The 18,756-nt window shown below is 38.8% G+C and overlaps 1 protein-coding gene across 1 annotated transcript in view; it reads right to left on the reverse strand.

The window, feature by feature from the left end:
• Nucleotides 1-246: 246 nt before the first annotated feature.
• The window catches only part of LOC143959382 (uncharacterized), a 35,896-nt gene continuing 17,386 nt past the window's right edge, over nucleotides 247-18,756 (reverse strand). The window contains exons 6-23 of the mRNA XM_077468021.1: nucleotides 18,689-18,742; nucleotides 18,407-18,460; nucleotides 18,209-18,316; nucleotides 17,416-17,469; nucleotides 17,231-17,284; nucleotides 15,089-15,250; nucleotides 13,754-13,861; nucleotides 12,026-12,133; nucleotides 10,843-10,896; nucleotides 10,156-10,263; nucleotides 9,420-9,473; nucleotides 8,502-8,609; nucleotides 6,881-6,934; nucleotides 6,672-6,779; nucleotides 5,285-5,522; nucleotides 4,972-5,162; nucleotides 2,189-2,431; nucleotides 247-892 (exon numbers count right to left, since the gene is read on the reverse strand). Of these exons, the coding sequence (XP_077324147.1) occupies nucleotides 746-892; nucleotides 2,189-2,431; nucleotides 4,972-5,162; nucleotides 5,285-5,522; nucleotides 6,672-6,779; nucleotides 6,881-6,934; nucleotides 8,502-8,609; nucleotides 9,420-9,473; nucleotides 10,156-10,263; nucleotides 10,843-10,896; nucleotides 12,026-12,133; nucleotides 13,754-13,861; nucleotides 15,089-15,250; nucleotides 17,231-17,284; nucleotides 17,416-17,469; nucleotides 18,209-18,316; nucleotides 18,407-18,460; nucleotides 18,689-18,742 (2,007 nt within the window). The 3' untranslated portion in view covers nucleotides 247-745. The remainder of the gene's footprint in view (nucleotides 893-2,188; nucleotides 2,432-4,971; nucleotides 5,163-5,284; nucleotides 5,523-6,671; nucleotides 6,780-6,880; nucleotides 6,935-8,501; nucleotides 8,610-9,419; nucleotides 9,474-10,155; nucleotides 10,264-10,842; nucleotides 10,897-12,025; nucleotides 12,134-13,753; nucleotides 13,862-15,088; nucleotides 15,251-17,230; nucleotides 17,285-17,415; nucleotides 17,470-18,208; nucleotides 18,317-18,406; nucleotides 18,461-18,688; nucleotides 18,743-18,756) is intronic.

Genomic DNA, 18,756 nt, shown 5'->3' on the forward strand with positions numbered 1-18,756 from the left:
AAAATTTTCACAATTTATTAAAACATCTCACATATACAAAACACAAACACTTAAAAAAAAAAAAAAAAAAAAAACCTCCCTCAGCCCAGTCAAGATGATGAGTTTTCCGATAACATGAAATACAATGAACACCGGAATTTTAGAATGATTGGCCATTCCAAGTGTTTTACTGGCTTCTGGGCACAGCATTTGGTCTTTTTCCAATAATTGCCACCAACCCCAGACAATTAACACAATACAACTTGATATGAAAAAAGTTGGATGTTAAGCTTTATTAGCACCATTGAATATGTTCAAGTACCTTAATTAGCACCTCTGCACAATTTTATTGCTCACTCAACACCATTTTTGACTTGCTGGAAATCAGATGATACTTTGAGTTATTTAAACCCTACAGATGTTGTTGGTTTTTAACTTCCTCCATTAAAGATATTCAAAAGGCCACAAATGGTGCAAGTTTTCACGTTTTTTTATTTGGGTTTTTTCATTTTTTGTTACAAAAGCTGACAATTATTTTCTTTCCAAAACGTGATGTTAAACTCGTGGAAGACTTCCAACTTTGTTTTGACTTGTATTAAATTGCATTGCACGATGCTCCCTTATTGTTCCTTCTCTTTTGCCCAAGGTGGAATCACATCGACAGTTGGAAAAACACATGGAATGTGTCAGCTTTTGTTGTTGCGAATAAAACAGGGCAAAGAGAGGATGGTTCTTAAGTTAGTTTTTTGGACTGTAATAGTTCATGTTATTTGAAACAGACTGGGCCAATTTCAAATCCAATTTCTTGATCATGACCACCAATGTCCAAAGGTGCAATGTCTAGGATGGGTAAGCGTGACGGCTTGTTGGTTCTGTACTCTATGACTGTTGTGCCCCATTCGCCGGTATGTTTCTGAAAGGAAAAGGTAAAAAGCAAATCAGTTATGGGTCCTTCATTTTACTTGGGCCATTTACTCCATCTGGGAGCCATTTCTTTTTCAATAACAAAGGAATTACTAATTCATAATTCATGACAGTTTTCAACCAAAATTTTTTTGTTGCCCTTTTTTCCTTTTTGAATCTCTGAATTAGATCCCTCAACCCACAACGTTGTTCGATTATGGAGCAGGTTTTCGCAAAAAGGGTTTCATCGAACCTTAGGGTTTCTCCAAAGGTTTCTAGGAGTTCCTTGAGCAATGAGCAAGTTCTGCCTCTCAGATAAGCTCCCATTGACACCATTGATCCATTTAGCTATCTGTAAGGGGTAGTTCTTCCCAATGATTACATGTGCAAGGAGCATTCTTCCCACTGATCATCACACCAATGTATTATGAGTTTTAGATATAGTAATTTGTAGCAGGGGTTCCCTGAGACCAGAAAGATTTTTCAAAGGTTCCTCTGTGTGGAAAAGTTTGAGAAAGGCTGTTCTAGAGAGTTAAATCATGTGACAATGGGGGTTATTTACGAATGGCAAATCCACTTTACACTGAAAGTGCAGTCGCTGTAGATCTGAGGGGAAGATCTGAAATGAGGGGAAGCTCTGCTGATTTTATCATCCAGTCATGTGCAAGCTAAAATTATGTTTTTTTATTTTCCTTGCATGTCCCCCACCGATCTACAGTGACTGCACTGCCAAGTGCACTTGTAGTGCAAATTGGATTTGCCTTTCGTAAATAACCCCTATGTCTTCTACCTATCAGATTGTCTGCTTTGAGTTCCTAGATCTGCTCACCTGCTGTACCTATCATGATGGGCTCCTACTCTCCATGCTGGACTTTTTAATTTATAATACAGAGATTGTAGCAATAGGGGCTAGAGCACAGAAAGGCAGGGCCACCCACAACCTTCAGTTGAACCAGGACAGAGCTGGGGATTACAGGAAGAAAATCTTACTCTTGGAGCATCCAAGGCCTATAAGAAGCCTAGAACTGACTCTAGCAGTGGGCTGTTTGATTGCTTATGGCACCACTCAAAGTAGAAGTGAAAGCATTCCCCTATGTCACAGAACATGGGATGCAGGCTTGTTTTGATACCAATCCATGGGGTTAGTAAATGTACATGGATGGCCACTAATCCTGACCAGCCCAGGTGAATAAACGATGAAGCGTGGCATCAGCCTACATGTCAACTAACTGTGGTCTAGTGGACTGAAACTTTAATAAGCCACTTTGATTATTGTGGACCAATTTTGTTTTGCCCCTTGACCTACCGTGCAACCATCTTCGAGGACGCTGTACGTGAATCTGGTGTTGCCTTCTGCCCTCAGCTCAACATCGTTGGATCCTTGCAGGATGACGGCCTTCTTCAGGTTTCCAGTCTCTTCATCCATGTAGGCAATGCTGTTCTTGCAGTGGTAGGTGATGTTCTGAGAGGCTTGGTTAGCCAAAAGGCGCATGAAGGCGAGTTGAGTGGCCATATCCTTGGCTGTTATTCCTTCGTCATGGTATTCAAACTGTTAAAGAGAAGGAATATGTTCTAGCTTAAATATTTGGATAAACATATACTTAAAAGAGAATACTGAAGCTTGAAAGAGTCATACACCTTTCACCTTTAACTATTCAGAACTGTTATTTTACCAATAGTTGTCACATATTTGCTTTGGAGTGTTTTGGGAAAGTAAAAGAGGTTTATAACATTATTAATAGAGGTCGACCGATATGGGTTTTTCTCTGGCCGATGCCGATATTTAGAAATCATGGCGGCCGATAGCCGATATATGATGCCGATTTTTTTGGGCCGATATGTTAGGCCGATTTTATTTTATTTATTTATTTTTAATCCCCCTTGATCTAACACACCTTTCCCACTGGGGCGTTTTTTAAGGCGCTTTTGGGCTAAAAATAGCGCCTGTAAAGTGCCTGCAAAATGGCTCCCCTGCAGTCTGTGTGAAAGACAGAGTGCTTTCACACTGAGGCGATGTGCTGGCAGGATCTTAAAAAAAAAAAGTCCTGCAAGCAGCACGTTTGGAGTGGTGTATACCGCTCCTCCACCACTCCTGCCCATTGATATGAATGGGCACCACTGCCGAAGCGCATGCAATGCGATTTGGCAGCGGTGCTTCATGGGCGCATTTAACCTCTTCCTTGGCCGCTAGCTGGGTTATATGTGCCCCACTAGCAGCCAAATAGCACCGCTAAAATGATGGTAAAGACCTGCTAAAACTTGCGTTTTACCATCAACGTCTGCCCGCTCCAGTGTGAAAGCAGCCTTCATAAGTGATACAGAAAATTTCTTACACTTAAAGCGGAGGTCCACCCTAAAATGGACCTTCCGCTCATCGGATTCCTCCCCCCCTCCGGCGCCACAATTGGCACCTTTCAGGGGGGAGGGGGGTGCAGGTACCTGTACAGTACAGGTATCTGCACCCACTTCCGGGCTAGCTCTCTGCGGAAAGGGGCGTACATTACACCCCTTTCCGCAAGTGCCCGCCCCCTTCCGCAAGTGTCCCGCTGCCTGCTGGGAAACACACAGATCCCAGAGGCAGCGGGGACCGTCCTCATTGCGCAGCGCGGCTCGCGCATGCGCAGTAGGGAACCGGGAAATTAAGCCGAAAGGCTCCATTTCCTGATTCCCATACCCAAGATGGCGGCGGCAGCACTCGAGTGTCGATCTAGAGATCGGCTTCGGGTGCCGACATCGCGGGCGCGTTGGACAGGTAAGTGTCACTATTTTAAAAGTCAGCAGCAGGAGTATTTATAGCTGCTGGCTTTTAAAAAAAAAAAAAAAAAAACGCGGAGTCCCAGCGGACTCCCGCTTTAAACATTTATTAAACAAAACAAACCTCCAATGAATGAATGAATGAAATACTTATATAGCGCACAATGCGAACTGAATCGCCTCAGTTTACTTGTATGTATGATCTAGATAAAAAAAAAAAAAAAACCTATATATTAAATAAAAAACGGGTAGTCAAAACTTTTGGACAAAAAAAAAAAAATGGGCTAACTTTACTGTTTTTATTTTATTTTACTTTTTTAAATGGTGTATTTTTTTCCCAAAAAAATGCATTTGAAAGACCTCTGTGCAAATGCCGTGTGACATAAAATATTGCAACAACCGCTATTTTATTCCCTAGGATCTCTGCTAAAAAAATATATATAATTTTTGGGGGGTCTAAGTGATTTTCTGGCAGAAAATACAGGATTTTTACTTGTAAGCAACAAGTGTCAGAAAAGATTTAGTCTTTAAATGGTTAAACTGAGAACTTCTACACAGAGATGATTTCATTCATTCAGAAGTGTAAACATTGTATCATTTAGTTCTTTTCTTGGCAGTCTGCCCAGAGAGGAGGAAAGTGTTGCTATGACGACTCAGGCAACTCACACTGACTTCTTACAGAAGTCATTTCAAAGTCCCGCTGTAGAATCGGCTTTTTAGCAACACAATCGGCCGATGCCGATTATTTAAAAAACGGCAAATATCGGCCGATATATCGGCCGGCCGATATATCGGTCGACCTCTAATTATTAATGGTTATTTTAAATCCCTATTCTGTGTTTTATTGTGTTCTGCTGTGCAGTTTCATGTTCCCCAACCTTTGTTGGACAGTTGTGCTGTTGCTTCTCTCACCTGGGCGCCTCAGGCCTTTGCTTACCCCAGGTAAAGAATACAGCATATCTCCCAGTTTTTTTCAATAAGGGAGACTATTCTGTCTCTCTTAAATACATAATGGAGGTTACATTATATGAAGGCTTCACATCAGTATGAGCTAATAAAGAATGGACAAGTCTCAGCAAAAAAATATGTATTGTGGCAGAATTTTAACAGATGGCTACTGAACCTAATATTATAGCACACGGGAAGCTTATTCTATAGCCTGCTTAAAATAAGGTAGTTTGGAGAGTTTTAGTCCAGATTGTGCTCTGCATACGTGTTATAGATGTAAATTCAACATGTATTTACACTCTAACTGTAGCAGACTGTTAAATAAAAGCTTTCAAAGGAAACACTCTTTGGTTCTATGCCTATACAAAGGCTAGAAATTGGACCCACCTGTGTGCCTCCATTAAGAATCTCGCCGAACCAGAGGTGCTTCTTCTCCTTGTTGGAGGTGTTGATGTACCAGTTCTTCTGTGTAATTTCATCTGGGTTGGCGTGGATGTAAGTCTCGCCAGAGGAGAAGTCGCAGAAGACTCTGATAGCATCAGAAGTGCAGCCTTGGTTGGGGTCAATCCAGTAGAATCCTAGAAAGGAAGTTTACAATGAGTATTTGTTGCAATGCGAGCTTTCTCCTCAAACCTATCTTATCACCTTATCCACATCTTAAGAAAAGCTGATATATAATCTGGGCAGGTTTTCTACTCACCACTTGTCCATTCAGGGTGGCTGAGTCTTAAGTCACGGCAAGTACGAGCAGGGTTCTTCCTGGAGCCTTCTGGGGTCAGGATGACCTCAATTTGTTGGTTCAGGGATTTTAAAGTAGCGTCAACTTCATAATCCTTAGGTTTGCGTTCAGGCTGGTCAGCTCTGTAATATTCACCGCCATCACCACCATCATATCCACCACCAGATGGACCAGGAGGACCAGGGGGACCAGGTGGACCCTAAAATTATACAAAAAAAAAATAGTAAATACATACTGAAGTTTTAATGTTATAATGCACTTTATTTGTTAAATAGAAAATATGAAATCTAATTAAGCCACCCTTCTACTTTAACATCATCTTCTTTAGATTTGCAGAAACAAAAATGGAGAAATACCGCAATTACTGTGATCTTACATAGTCTGTGAACCAGCAAATTTTTGATTTGTTTGTAACCATCTAATATATGATGATCTAATTTATTATTTCTGTAAAGCACTAATTTATTCCACTCCAAAATTAAATGTATCATAACCCTAAGTAAGAAAAAACAGGCATAAGCTTCACCTAAGTATAAACCCCAAATTGGCCCCTAAGTCTAATCAATAAACTCAACTTAACTTGTAAACTTAACATAAATGTTATCGGCCAGCTCATTAATGTAACCCTAAATGAACCCTTAAACTCAACCTATCCCCTAAACCTGATGCTAAACCTATGCATTATTACAATGGCATCAGTTGTACCATTATGTGTGAATACTAGCATTAACAGCATCCTAAAAATTGTTTGCACCATAAAACAACACGCTAAAGTGACAGTTATCAAAAATTGCCACTAATTATTTTCTTTTACACTAAAGGCTATTGACTTATCTATAAGCATTATTTAATAACCCTCGTTAATTTTTTGCTTTTGCAGTTGTAAGACACCAAACTACCCAGTTATTGCAATTTTTTTTTAAATTTTCAAATGTGAGAACAGAATTTTGATTTAAGAATCCCTGATAATTGATCACCAGCACTTGTACAATTACGATTTTCCATTATGACTTTACAGCTCAATCACAGGCAGATATAAAATTCAAAAATGAATGCAGCTCTGTATGCATTGTTATATTGTTGCATTTATTTTTTAAGCTTAAGTACTTCTATTTGACTTGGAATCAGCCTTTTGCAATCTCATATAGAGCATTATTTAGACTGGGAGAGGGAAAGGCAGGACTGGGAACCAATCAGGTGTACTGCATTCAATTGTAATAACAAGGAACATGCTGATATCCTGGAATTCTGTTAACCTGGAGTTCAGGTTTATATTGAATAGTACATCAAAAGTTTCCTGAAGAAAGACACATTTGATTTTCTTCTTTTAAACTAAAAAAATACTTACAGCAGGACCAGTGAAACCAGCAGGACCACGTGGACCAACGGGACCCATGGCACCAGGATGTCCAGAACGACCCTCTTTGCCAGGAGGACCAGAGGGACCAGAGGGACCCTGTAATAAAAACAAAAAATGTTGTTTTATTAATAAAATAAAGAAACATTATACCTAAATATATGCCTCTGATTGGACATTGTTGGTTGATCATTACATACCCTTGGACCAACGGGACCAACAGAACCAGAGGGACCAGTCTCACCAGGAGTACCCTAAAGGAAAAAGAGAAAATCTATTATTAAAATTTTACTTAGATGTAATAAAATGAATCCCTAGTTTTGTGAGATAGAATATCAGGTTCTTATTGTCATCTTTTTCCCTGTTGGGAAGATTTACCATGACTTTTTGGCAGTGATAGGATTTTTTTTCAATAAGGTTGTCGACAAAAAAATGTAAAACAAAATAAATTTTTTAGTGGAGTGGGGAAGAGTTAGAACTTAATGTTTTAATGCTGTTTGATCTTTCCTTTCCTGGTGACTAACATTCTCTCAATTCCTTGCCTGGATGGCTCAGGGACAGGAAGTGTGGGAAAATCTGCCCAACGGGGGTCATAGACAGAAAAAATAACCAGACAAAATTTGTCTTCCAAACTCTATCCAAACCTAAAGGAAAGATTTTTGGCTGGAGGTGGGCTTTAAAAATGGCCGAATGGAATTTGATAAACTACATTGCAATATACATTACAGTTCATGAAAATAATATTTATGTTTTAAAAAAGAATATTACATTCTTTGTATTACGATAGAACCACTGGTTGTGGCTAACCCTAAATTAACTAGAAATAGAAAGTGCGCCTTCAAAAGCAAAGGCAGCGACCATATTTCTGTCCGGATATGGTCCCTGAACCTGTCATATAATAATATAATATGAGGTAAATTATTAAAAAGCCATTTAACCTCTCTGAATTAGAGGAATAATAATTTGGTGTTGTGGGCATTGTTTGTTTAGAATTTTAAATGTCTTCTCTATATTGTCTGGGGGTTCCATTTTCCTTACCAGTCCAGAACTATCCCTTTGGATTTGCCTTTCTGCGACTTTGGAAGGAAAATTTGACTATAATTAAGGAACACTGTACTAAAGGAACACTGATAATTAAAGTTCTCTATAATACATTGAAAATAGAAGAGTTTATATATTAGGACCAGTGGTCACCCTTTGGAACTTATTTTCACCAAGAGTATACTCTGATGAAGCACTGTCTAGTTGTAAAACGTCTTAGAGATTTGTGTGTTACACACAATATGTTGTTCTACTGAATCTTCATTTTTCAAAAGATTTTATGAGCAGCAAATATGTGCTCTTACCTATTTCTGCTCTAATTAAACCTATATACGGTAAGTGATAAGGAAGTATAGTATAGAAAAGACAGGAAGTGGTAGGCCATATGGCTGGATCCATCAGATTTGTAGTCCATCTTTTAAAAATGGGAATATTGTGGAATAAAATTAAGTAATTAAATGAAGATGTAAGTAAAGTTCAACATACTCCACACATCTACATTTAAAAAAAACAACATGTATTCAACTCTAGTGAGAACTGAGGCAGACATAGAGGCCTGTTTTATCGATCCTATATGCAAAACATTATTGAAGTATTTATTTCCCTACGTATAGTGTTGGATGATAGGCTGGTTCATTTTGAAATCTCCTTTGTGACTTTATAAATGAAACCTAGTAGTATTTGGACTTACTTTGCTCTCAGGATTTTTTATTTTTTTTGCTTTGCATGTTTTTAATTACATATATTATAATTTATAAAGACTTTATTCTTTTTACTTACAGAAGGACCGGGAAGACCTGACAGACCATTGTGTCCTTTGCGACCATCCAGACCTCTGGCTCCTCTCTCTCCAGCTTCACCCTTGTCACCACGAACACCTTGTGGACCCTACAAGTAAAAGGTGGTTAGATAATCGCAGCTTGCAGACCACTGTTGTAGACTAAACCATAAACCTTTGACGTTTACAATAGAAAACATATTTAGAATGGTTTTAAAAAATAAACCAAATAGGTATTTGTCCTAAGAAATCTTACAAAATGGTAGCAGGTTCTGGAGATCAATTTGGTGGGCAATACAGGAGTCTATATAAAATTGACTTTGCTTACCTTTATCTGGCCCTTGGGGCACTATTTTCATGCACTAATACCAACCCATTTACACCAATTATGGGGCACTATTCCTACCAATAACACCAACAATGGGGCCCAACGACACCAATGGTCGGGCACAATTCCTCCCAATGACACCAACAATGGGGTGCCATTCCTCTCACACCAAAGATGGGGCATTGCTTGTTCCCACTTACTTCGGGACCTTTTCTACTTCCACTGGCCACAATCCGGCCCCTCTTAAGGACAGTAAACTAGCTTTTTGTTTAGAAAGTTTGGAGACACCTGGTCTACAACAACCACAAACACCAATCCTTTTTCCCTTTATTATCTGTATATGTTTTCAGCAACATTCCCTATTATATATGCTGTGAGTTCCATACACTAATTCTTCTGTGTTGTTTTTAAAGGATCTCCCATCCTGATTTTAGTTATGGTTGAAATTTGGTAGGCTAAATACTCCTGTGACAAGATCATCCAGAATGACCACCCATAATGCAACCTCGATGAAAGGTTCAAGAGGTAGATCGAAACATGAAACGAGCTTTCAAGATTTTGAATGTTAATATACAGTATATAAGATACTTACAGCAGGACCTCTTGGACCAGATGGGCCAGTGATACCAGCAGGACCAGATGGACCCTAAATGGTGAAAAACATGAATAAAATGATATATACAGTAAACAAGTCACAAACTATTGGCTGATCAATGATTACCCCCTATTTGTTATCTGCTGCTGTTTTCCAATCTAACACCCCTTTAATTAATTTAAGAGTAGACTTTGAGCAGTGGTAGACTTACGGCGAATACCCATTTGATCCCTTAAGCAAAAATGTCCTGATCATGTGGTCTACTACATTATTTATGGAATACTGAATGTTTAAGAACACCGCCTCTAATATAGATTGCCTGCAAACTAATGTCTCACTAATACTTGAAACCTATATCATACTACTTCAACCACAAGGCATTCACATATGTTGTGATGTGCTATAACACATGTGTGCTTCTGGTTATTGCATATATGCATTGCCACTGAGGAAATGTTGGTGTAATGTATACAATTAATGTAAATAAGATACCTCTCACCCAAATGTAAAACTGGAGTTTGCCAATTTCCTATATATTGTAAGGTCAGTACATTTATATACTGTATATGTATCTACTCTTTCCAAGACATTGAGACTTGAAAATAATCTGCCTGTTTTGGTTTTATCTATATGATGTACAAGAATTACAGTTATTGTCTGATACAGAAAAAGCAATGATAATACCACTAAACATGATAAACAAATTGTAAATGTATAAACGCTGTCAACTTACAGTTTCACCACGGTTTCCAGATTTACCAGCAGCTCCAGCAGAACCAGCTGGGCCGGGAGCTCCAGCAAGACCAGAGGGTCCAGTGTTGCCAGGATAACCACGCTCTCCCTAAAAGTGAACACTGAATGTTAATGTTGCAGTAAGAAGAATAGCTGAATAATAATGGTATTTAGATGTTTAACTTGAGCCACAGAGAGCATTCAAACTCCTCTTGGGTCATAAAACTTATTTAAAAATTGAGCTGGCAGAAATGGTAGTTGTCTCAAGAATTGGCTGATACATGACCATCAATCCTACAGGTCAGTTGCCTTCAAAAAAATTGCAGATGCTACAGAACGTGGTAGGGGAGCAGAAAGGGATCTTGGGTAAAGTGAATGGGACATCTCCATAGTACTGAAAGACTATTTAAACTGGCAGGTTTCTGGCTGCCTTGATAGTTATCAGGAAACATTATTATGGGTTTACATTTTTGATCAAGCCCAGCTACCCAAGGCAGCTAGCCAAGACTTTATCTGAACTTTAAGGAAGAAATGGCTGTTGTACCAACCAAATATGTTCTTCCTTTCATTCCCTCTCAGTTGAGCATATGACACCATGGAACAGGATTATTAAATGCTATTGTCAATATAGACAGTTTTTGTTTTAAGCTCTTGACACATCATGTTATATTTGGTACATCAAACTTACCTTAGGGCCTGGAAGACCGTCACGACCAGGAGGGCCATCGTTACCAGGGTTGCCCTAAAAAGTAAGAAAAAAATAAAATATGTTAATTTTAATGAAACAAACATCCTGTTGTTAGAAAAGCAGTGTGATAGTGACTACAAAGTACCTGGATGTAGTTAGTTATTAGGATATACTTTATCTTTTTTACTTTCATGAATGCAAGTTTGTAACTTTATGGCCTTTTGATTAAACATCAAGAAGAAATTAGTTAAATGTGAGCATTTTGTAGTTTGTGTAACACACTTTCCTATCTACCTAATAAAACGGAAAATAAAAAATAATATTTTACGATTTTTTTTTTTTTTGCATAAATGAGCTGATTATTTATTTTAAAGTACAGTAATAAGTATTGTAAAGACCAGCCTGCAAGGTGGACAGGGCAGTTCAAGTAGCCCTTACATGTTTTTGAAGTTCAAGGAGCCTAACTTTCAATGCAAAGCTTTGGGTAGTAATTTGAAGGAATCATTAGTGAGTGGAAACCAGAGCCTAAACATCCACAAGTCAATGTAGGCAGGATCCTAAGGCACTGTTAATGTCCATAGGGTGCAAACTACAGTACTAATGCTTGTGTAGCAAGCCAGATAGCCAAAGCTGTTCACCTCATTCCCCATTAATCCACCAATTATATGGATGGGCTGTTGCCTTTGTGATATTGCAGGTGGTATAGAAGTAATGGAGAACAAAGGAATCTTGGGTAAAGTAAATAGGGCATCTAAAAATAATGACATTTTACCTAAGCTGGCAAAATATATACCTAAAACCACTGAGAAGAGAACATATTAATAGTGGAAGCATATGAAGAGGTTCTGTCCAGAATAAGGACTACAATCCAGGACTTACAACCAAGAACTTTAGTTACTTTTTTCTTTAACAGACTTGTATACATTGTAAAGAATAATCAATAAAAAACACCTATACAAAACAGTGACCTAAGAATTCATTGTTTATCCAGTTTGGCTATAAAATGGGCAACTTTTACATATCCGGAAACAGAAGACATTGGCTAAGAAGATTATTGATCCACAAATGTTTATCTAATATTTTCTCTCACCTCTGTTCCTCTTCTGTTTTTACATAATCTTATATTACCAGACTTTGACCTTCATATGTATTTTAAACCTCCTGATTTTAATTTACTACTTACATCACGACCAGCCTCTCCGGAATGACCAACTGGACCAGGAGAACCAACAGAGCCAGGGGGACCACGGGGACCAGAAGAACCAGCAAGACCAGAGGGACCAGGCTCACCCTAAAGTGGATAAAAGCAAACTTTGTCTATTATACAGGAGACTTAAACTTCTCAACAGTCCAACGTATTAACTTCCAAGTCTACAGAGTAACCTAGAAAATGTTGTTCTGATGTTTTTTTCAGGTAATAAGTAAAGAAAAATCTGGATAATGTCTATTCTCAAAAAGATTACAAAGCACATATGGCAATTCTTAATGGTCAACTTAAGTTTACTGGCTCCTTTCAGCCCACCCTAAGCAATCTAGATATATTTTCTCTTGTTCCCCAAGCCCTACTCCAAAGAAGCCATGGTTTTCAATATTTCTGAAACAGCTATATGCAGTTTTGAATACATTTCTGTAAAATATTAGACTGTATCTTTGTGGTGAACCAGTAGCTTTGGATGTACAGCTAACTCTGGGGGGAAAAATAGTTATCTGCATGGCTCCATGCACTATTCTGAATTAAGGAATGTTCTTCCTATTGGGATTTGTGAAGGAAGCAATAAAGGCAGAAGTAGACCAAAAAGGTTCATTGAGATGCTCCCAATAGAAATTGCTATTCTAAAAGAATCATACTTCTAAACAACAGGAACTGATATTTGTTTTTTCATTATGCTAGTTGATGTTTGTTCCTTAACCTCTATCCTATTATCACAGGTAGAATTCAAATATTCTGTCTTGTTGGTAGGGAATTAATAACCCCCCATAATTGTTTTCATTAATTTATTTATTTATTGCTGCCTTTGTCCCATTGGGAAAATGTTCCTGCATTTCATTTTCAAGAGACACAACAGAAGGTAAAAGGAATCCCTCCAAGGTGAGCTGTTATTATGGTGTCTACATTGGAAGATACCTCTTCACCACCTGCTTTGTTGATGAGCATAACTTTTGGCTCTCCCATCACTTTGTGTCTCGTTAACAATGGTTTCCAGGATGACTCAGAAATGTAAAAATTCCAAGGCAGCATTAAAATTTGACAGGGGTCTTATTTTATCCAAAACTTAAAAAAAAAAAAAAATTGTTTGGCTATAGGATATGCACATTGGCAACTGTGCTGTATTTGCATTGTAGTTGCTGTTGGATTCATTAGCATGAGGTCACTATTGTGAACCCCTGTGTAGTACATACTAGCCAAGTTTGGTCTACTTTTCAATAATGGCTGTAACATTTCAATAATGATCTCTAAAGAGCCTTGGGGCAAATGAGATCCAATGCAAGCACAGAGCACATGCAAGACACTTGCCAGTGTGCATAAAACTCCCATACACAGGCCCAGTGTCTGCAAGATAAACTTTTTTTTAGTCTCAACCTGTTCAGCCTGTCAAAAACCATTGAAAACGGCCATACTCAGAAATTAAAATTACCCCATTTATATTGACCACAATACCAAGCCGAAAGAACGATCTGGCTTAACAATCAAGTGAAAGTGATCATTGAATAACTTCAAGATCCAGAAGCATGGCTTGACCAAGCATTCCTCTTTTACACTAACATATACTCTATATGGAAAATAATTTAAATGTCTTGCCCAGTACTCTCAAGTGTGGTCACTTCCTGGTCCACTAATGTCATATAAAGGACATTTATGAAATGTTTGCTGTGGGTTTAAAATGTAAATATGGTTAATCAATGTTCTTACGTTTGAGCCAGGTCCACCAGGAAGACCACGTTCTCCTCTTGTTCCAGGAAGACCAATAATACCACGAGCACCCAGAACACCAGAGGGGCCAGAAGCACCAGGGGGTCCCTATTTGCAAATACAAAATATAAAAGGGTTATTACTTTTGTGATTTCATTATACTATTATATTTCTGCACTGGACAAATAAAAAAATCCATTGCTGACCTGCGCACTCTGCAGTGTTATAAAAAAATGTTGTCGGCTCTGCCTAGTTCACCTCTGTGAACCACTGAACACCTTCCTTATGTTATAAAGAGGGAGGTGTTCTATAGTCCTTACATACTTTTTGTCCTAGGTTGATATGCTGCTACTCCATAGATAGGGAAAAATAAAGGAAAAATGTTTTGATACTCTTTAATCAAATCCAGTAAATCAGTGGTTCTCAAGGCCAGATGCCCCAACAGTAAAAAAATAAATGTATGCTCACTTAATAAAAGAATGGATATACAAATTGAAATGCTGGAAGACTCTGGATGGGGGTCCTTATAGGGGGATGGGGATGTGGAATAGGTTATGTTAGGGAACCCTCCAGTAGACTTGGTGGCCTTGGAAAGGGTGAGATTTCTGAAGGGGGCTGTGGGACACTTGTAAGTTGGGGGCCCTATGGAGGTATAGAGGCTCCACAGCAAGCTGGGGGGCACTGTGGAAGAATGGGGGATGGGACACTGTGGGGGCGTAGAGCTTTCAGGGGGCCTGGGGGCACTGTGTGCCACTGTGAAAGGTTGGGGGGCACTATATGAGCTTGGAGCACTATGAGAGGTTAAGGGATCTGTAGCTGGCTGGATGTAGCTAGATGTCACTCTGGATGGGGCTGGATGTCACAATGGGGGGATGTGGAATGGGTCAGAGGACTATGCAGTAGACTTAGTGGCCTTGTAAAGGATGAGGTTTCTGAAGGTGGTTGTGGGACATGGTTGGGGGCACTATGGAGGTCTGGAGGCTCCACAGCAAGTTGGGAGGGGGGGACACCATGGAGGCTTAGGGCTTGCAGGGGGGAGGCACTGTGAGAGGTTGGGGGGAAGAACTATATGAGCCAGAAAGCACTGTGTGAGTTTATTGGATCTGTAACTGAACTAAATTTGCCCCAATAAGGCCAAAGCTTACTAACAAGATTTGTCTCCCATAGTCTTCATTGGAATATGCCGCTAAATTCAGGTTCACCAAATTTCAAACAAGATTCACTGAACCCTCAGATAATCATTCTCGGGCAGATTTGGTCATCCCTATTGGTTAACTAAGTCGACCACCTTTTGTTTTAACATCAACAATTCAATGTAATGGCACTATTACTTACAGCGGGACCAGCTTCTCCGGATGGGCCTTTATCTCCAGCAAGACCTACTGGGCCAGGCTGACCTTGTTCACCGGGACGACCGATAGGGCCAGAGTCACCACGAGGACCTCTTGCGCCATCTTTGCCAGGGTGTCCAGTTGGGCCAGAAGAACCAACATTGCCCTGTAAAACAAGTGCAAGTGAAACACATCAACAATAAATAATAAACTTTTGTGAAGGTTCATTTTAAGACTTACTTCAAAGGAAACATTTCATCTTAATCGCAGAAAGGTAACTGAGCTGGATAAACTAGCAGCTGCAGACAACTGATTTCACTATCTGAAAATGGGTGTTATGTCCAGTTTGGCACATTGTGGATGTGCTTACTGGAATTCTTTTTATACTTATATGGCTTTTGTATTCAAAATCACTGACACTGAGCTTCTTTTATGGAAGTTTCTACCCAGGGCAGCCAATTTAATTCCCACACTTCCTTGTTCACTGCAACATTGGAGCATGAAAATAGATACCTGATCACTGAGACATGCCTTCCTCAGACTTTTTTTTTACAAATGAAGTTCACAATTTGTTCTGTATTCTCTGTAGAAGAGTTTCCAGACTGCTATACTGTATGGTTATTTTATAGTGTATATAAAACCAAAACTTTTTTTTTAAGTTTTGGATAGAGTAGGAAAGTATGCAATAAACCCTGGAAGTTTATTTTTGGTTGTTTACATACCTCTGGGGAAAAAAACCTTTCACTCAGTCACAGAGGAAAACTACTTAAGTGAGGGAAAATTGTCCCTGAAATAGATGTCACCATTGGAATATTCCCATTCACTTCTTGTTCTGGGGCATCTCTAATATTTTTGGATTTAGCCTCACTTTCTTCCTTGGTAGCAATGGCTACCTGTTCTAACACAGTGGGAAATATCCTCAATAGTGACTCAAAAACCTCACGGAGGGTATATATATATATATATATATATATATATATATATATATATATATATATATATATATATATATAATTTAAAAACTAGAAATACACTTGCAACTGTAACCCACATTGGTTTGTAAGAGCATCAGTTGGGTGCTTTATTGCTACCTGCATTCTTGCTTTGCTTAATTTCCCCCAAACTTCCTGTTCTGTTGTATACGCAGAGAGTAAGAGTAAACCTCCTCAACCGGGGAACAACAAAAAACAAAAAGTATGCCCTTCCACTTCAAAAGATAAAATTGCTTGCACTAACTGAGTTGATGGAATAGATCCAGTAGGTATCTTAATTCTCCCCACCTCCACCATGCCTATATACAAATATCCTTTTCCAATACTGGAACTGTCTGCATAAACGATAACGTTTGAACATTACCCACTATTATCATAGAAGCAGCATTGCAAACATTACCCAGCAAATTTGTTATGAATAAGCACTAGCATATGTGTGAAACGCATTAACAGCTCCAGCCATCCTGTCTTTGTGTTGTCCTTGATTAACATATGGAGTAAAGATTTGGCATCTCTACGGTGTGGTGAGCCACCAACTTTCCTCACATAACTACACTGTGGTGGCACGCCGGGGCGAGCACCCAACGTGGGGACTGCATCATGTGAGTGATACCTTCACCTGGAGCGGTACAACATTCGTGTTTTATGTGAATGTCTCCAAAATAATGTTGGGTATTTTACGGCCATCAGGAACTTTGACAGTGGGCATTCTATAAAGCTAAAAGTTCAGAATTTTCATCATCAATCTTCTTCATTCCCATGTTTCCTAAGACACGCCCTTTCTAGGTCTGTCTGAGTTCATTCTAAAGTATAGGATAGGCATATGATTGATTCCGATTTTTAGTTGGGGTGTCTTTTATTGTCCCCTCCTTTATGCCTCTATACCTGCTACAGGTATATGTAATTAAAATAAAATAAGGTGTTTAATAAGGATATACAGCATCAGGGAGGAATCCAAGGATTTCATTATGACAATGTTTATAAAGAAACCGGGTAAGATCCACATTTTAAATAATGGTTTTGGGTAACTTTAGATACGGTAGGATACATGACTTTAAATCAACATTGTGTCTCTCATTTCATATTCCCCTTCTTAGTCATTGTATTAAAAACAATTACCAGTAACAGACTATTATAGATGAAAGTGTACTTACAGGGGGTCCAGGAGCTCCTGCTCTACCAGCGGGACCAGGGAATCCAGTAGCACCCTATAGATAAAAAAAAATTCTTCTCAAGATTTCTAATTTAGTGTACCATGACTGGCTTCTTAAAATCACAAACACAATCACAAAGTGGCTTTTTCTTTTTTTTAACAGAAGGACCAACTTGAGTGACTTACAGCAGGACCGGCATCACCACGAGCTCCAGTGCTTCCAGCGGGACCGTTTGGACCCTATAGAGAAAAAAACCCACAATATTAAGGACAGAACTTTTTAATTATGGCTATAAGTGACTTTGGTTGAAAACGTAATCCTATGGGTTTGGGTCAGTAGGTTACTTGAACTCCAGCAATGACTGCATCATTCAAGGTAAGTAACATTGAACACTGTTACTAGCCTAGTATTTCTCAACAGTTCTGTTATGTATACCTTGTTGTATGCCAGTTTATCTGAAGTACCGCAAAATTTTGTGCATTCGTTGCCAGTACCCCCCAGTCAAATATGCATACTTGTCTGTGACTGCTTGTGTTTTAAATAGCAACAATAATCCTACTATAGTACCTTTTGTATAACATATTACCTTCTGCATTCACCGAATGGTATACATAATTCTGGTTCAGTCTAATATACACAAAACTCTGAACGTACAGCAATATTCTTGGGTAATTATCACTGCTAGGTAAAATATATATATATATATATATATATATATATATATATATATATTGCATTTTAGATCACACCTAACCCACTGAGGCCAGAACATGCCTGTGTCTACTCTAGTCCTACTATTTCTTTTCCATTCTGGAACATCCAACAGATGTTTGCACCAACCTACTCTAAGCCTTAGCCAAACCATCTATTTCAGTCTTTCAGATCTTTAACAATGAAATATTAGACCAGTTTATTGGTGCCTCTATATTAAAGCATATGGTAAACATTGTAAATGTATTTATAGATTTAATAACTTACAGCAGGGCCAGCGCTGCCATGAGCACCCAAAGGACCAGGGGAACCAGCTTCTCCTTTGGGACCTTTGGCTCCTCTATCTCCCTTAGCTCCAGCGTGACCAGCTGCACCCTGTTAAGTGAAAAAGGCTGATTACAATGATTTCCTTAGGACAATGAAAAGAAGTGTATATTTCAATAAAAAAAAAAGTTAATTACTTACAGGAGGACCAGCAAAGCCAGTTGGTCCAGCGGGACCGGCTTCACCACGTTCACCCTGCACAGAGCCAAAACAGGAAAATATTTATATTTTAAAGTGTATCAAACACCTATAACAAGCCTTTTTAAAAACTGAGCCAAAATGTATCATAATGAGAAACTAGCAACATCTCTGATAAGCATTGGTAACATTCTTGGTAAGTACTGATTCTGCTCACAAAATGGCAGACTCCACTTGCTACTTTTAAGTTACATATATTAATATAATTTTGTATTTTTCACTTACAGGTGCACCACGAGGACCAGCAACACCAGAGGGACCAGCAGGACCAGATTCACCCTAAAAAGGCAAAA

The sequence above is a fragment of the Lithobates pipiens genome, unplaced genomic scaffold (genome assembly GCF_037356315.1).
Source record: "Lithobates pipiens isolate NorthernLeopardFrog02 unplaced genomic scaffold, aLitPip1_a1.2 Scaffold_72, whole genome shotgun sequence".
Classification (NCBI taxonomy): Eukaryota; Metazoa; Chordata; class Amphibia; order Anura; family Ranidae; genus Lithobates; species Lithobates pipiens.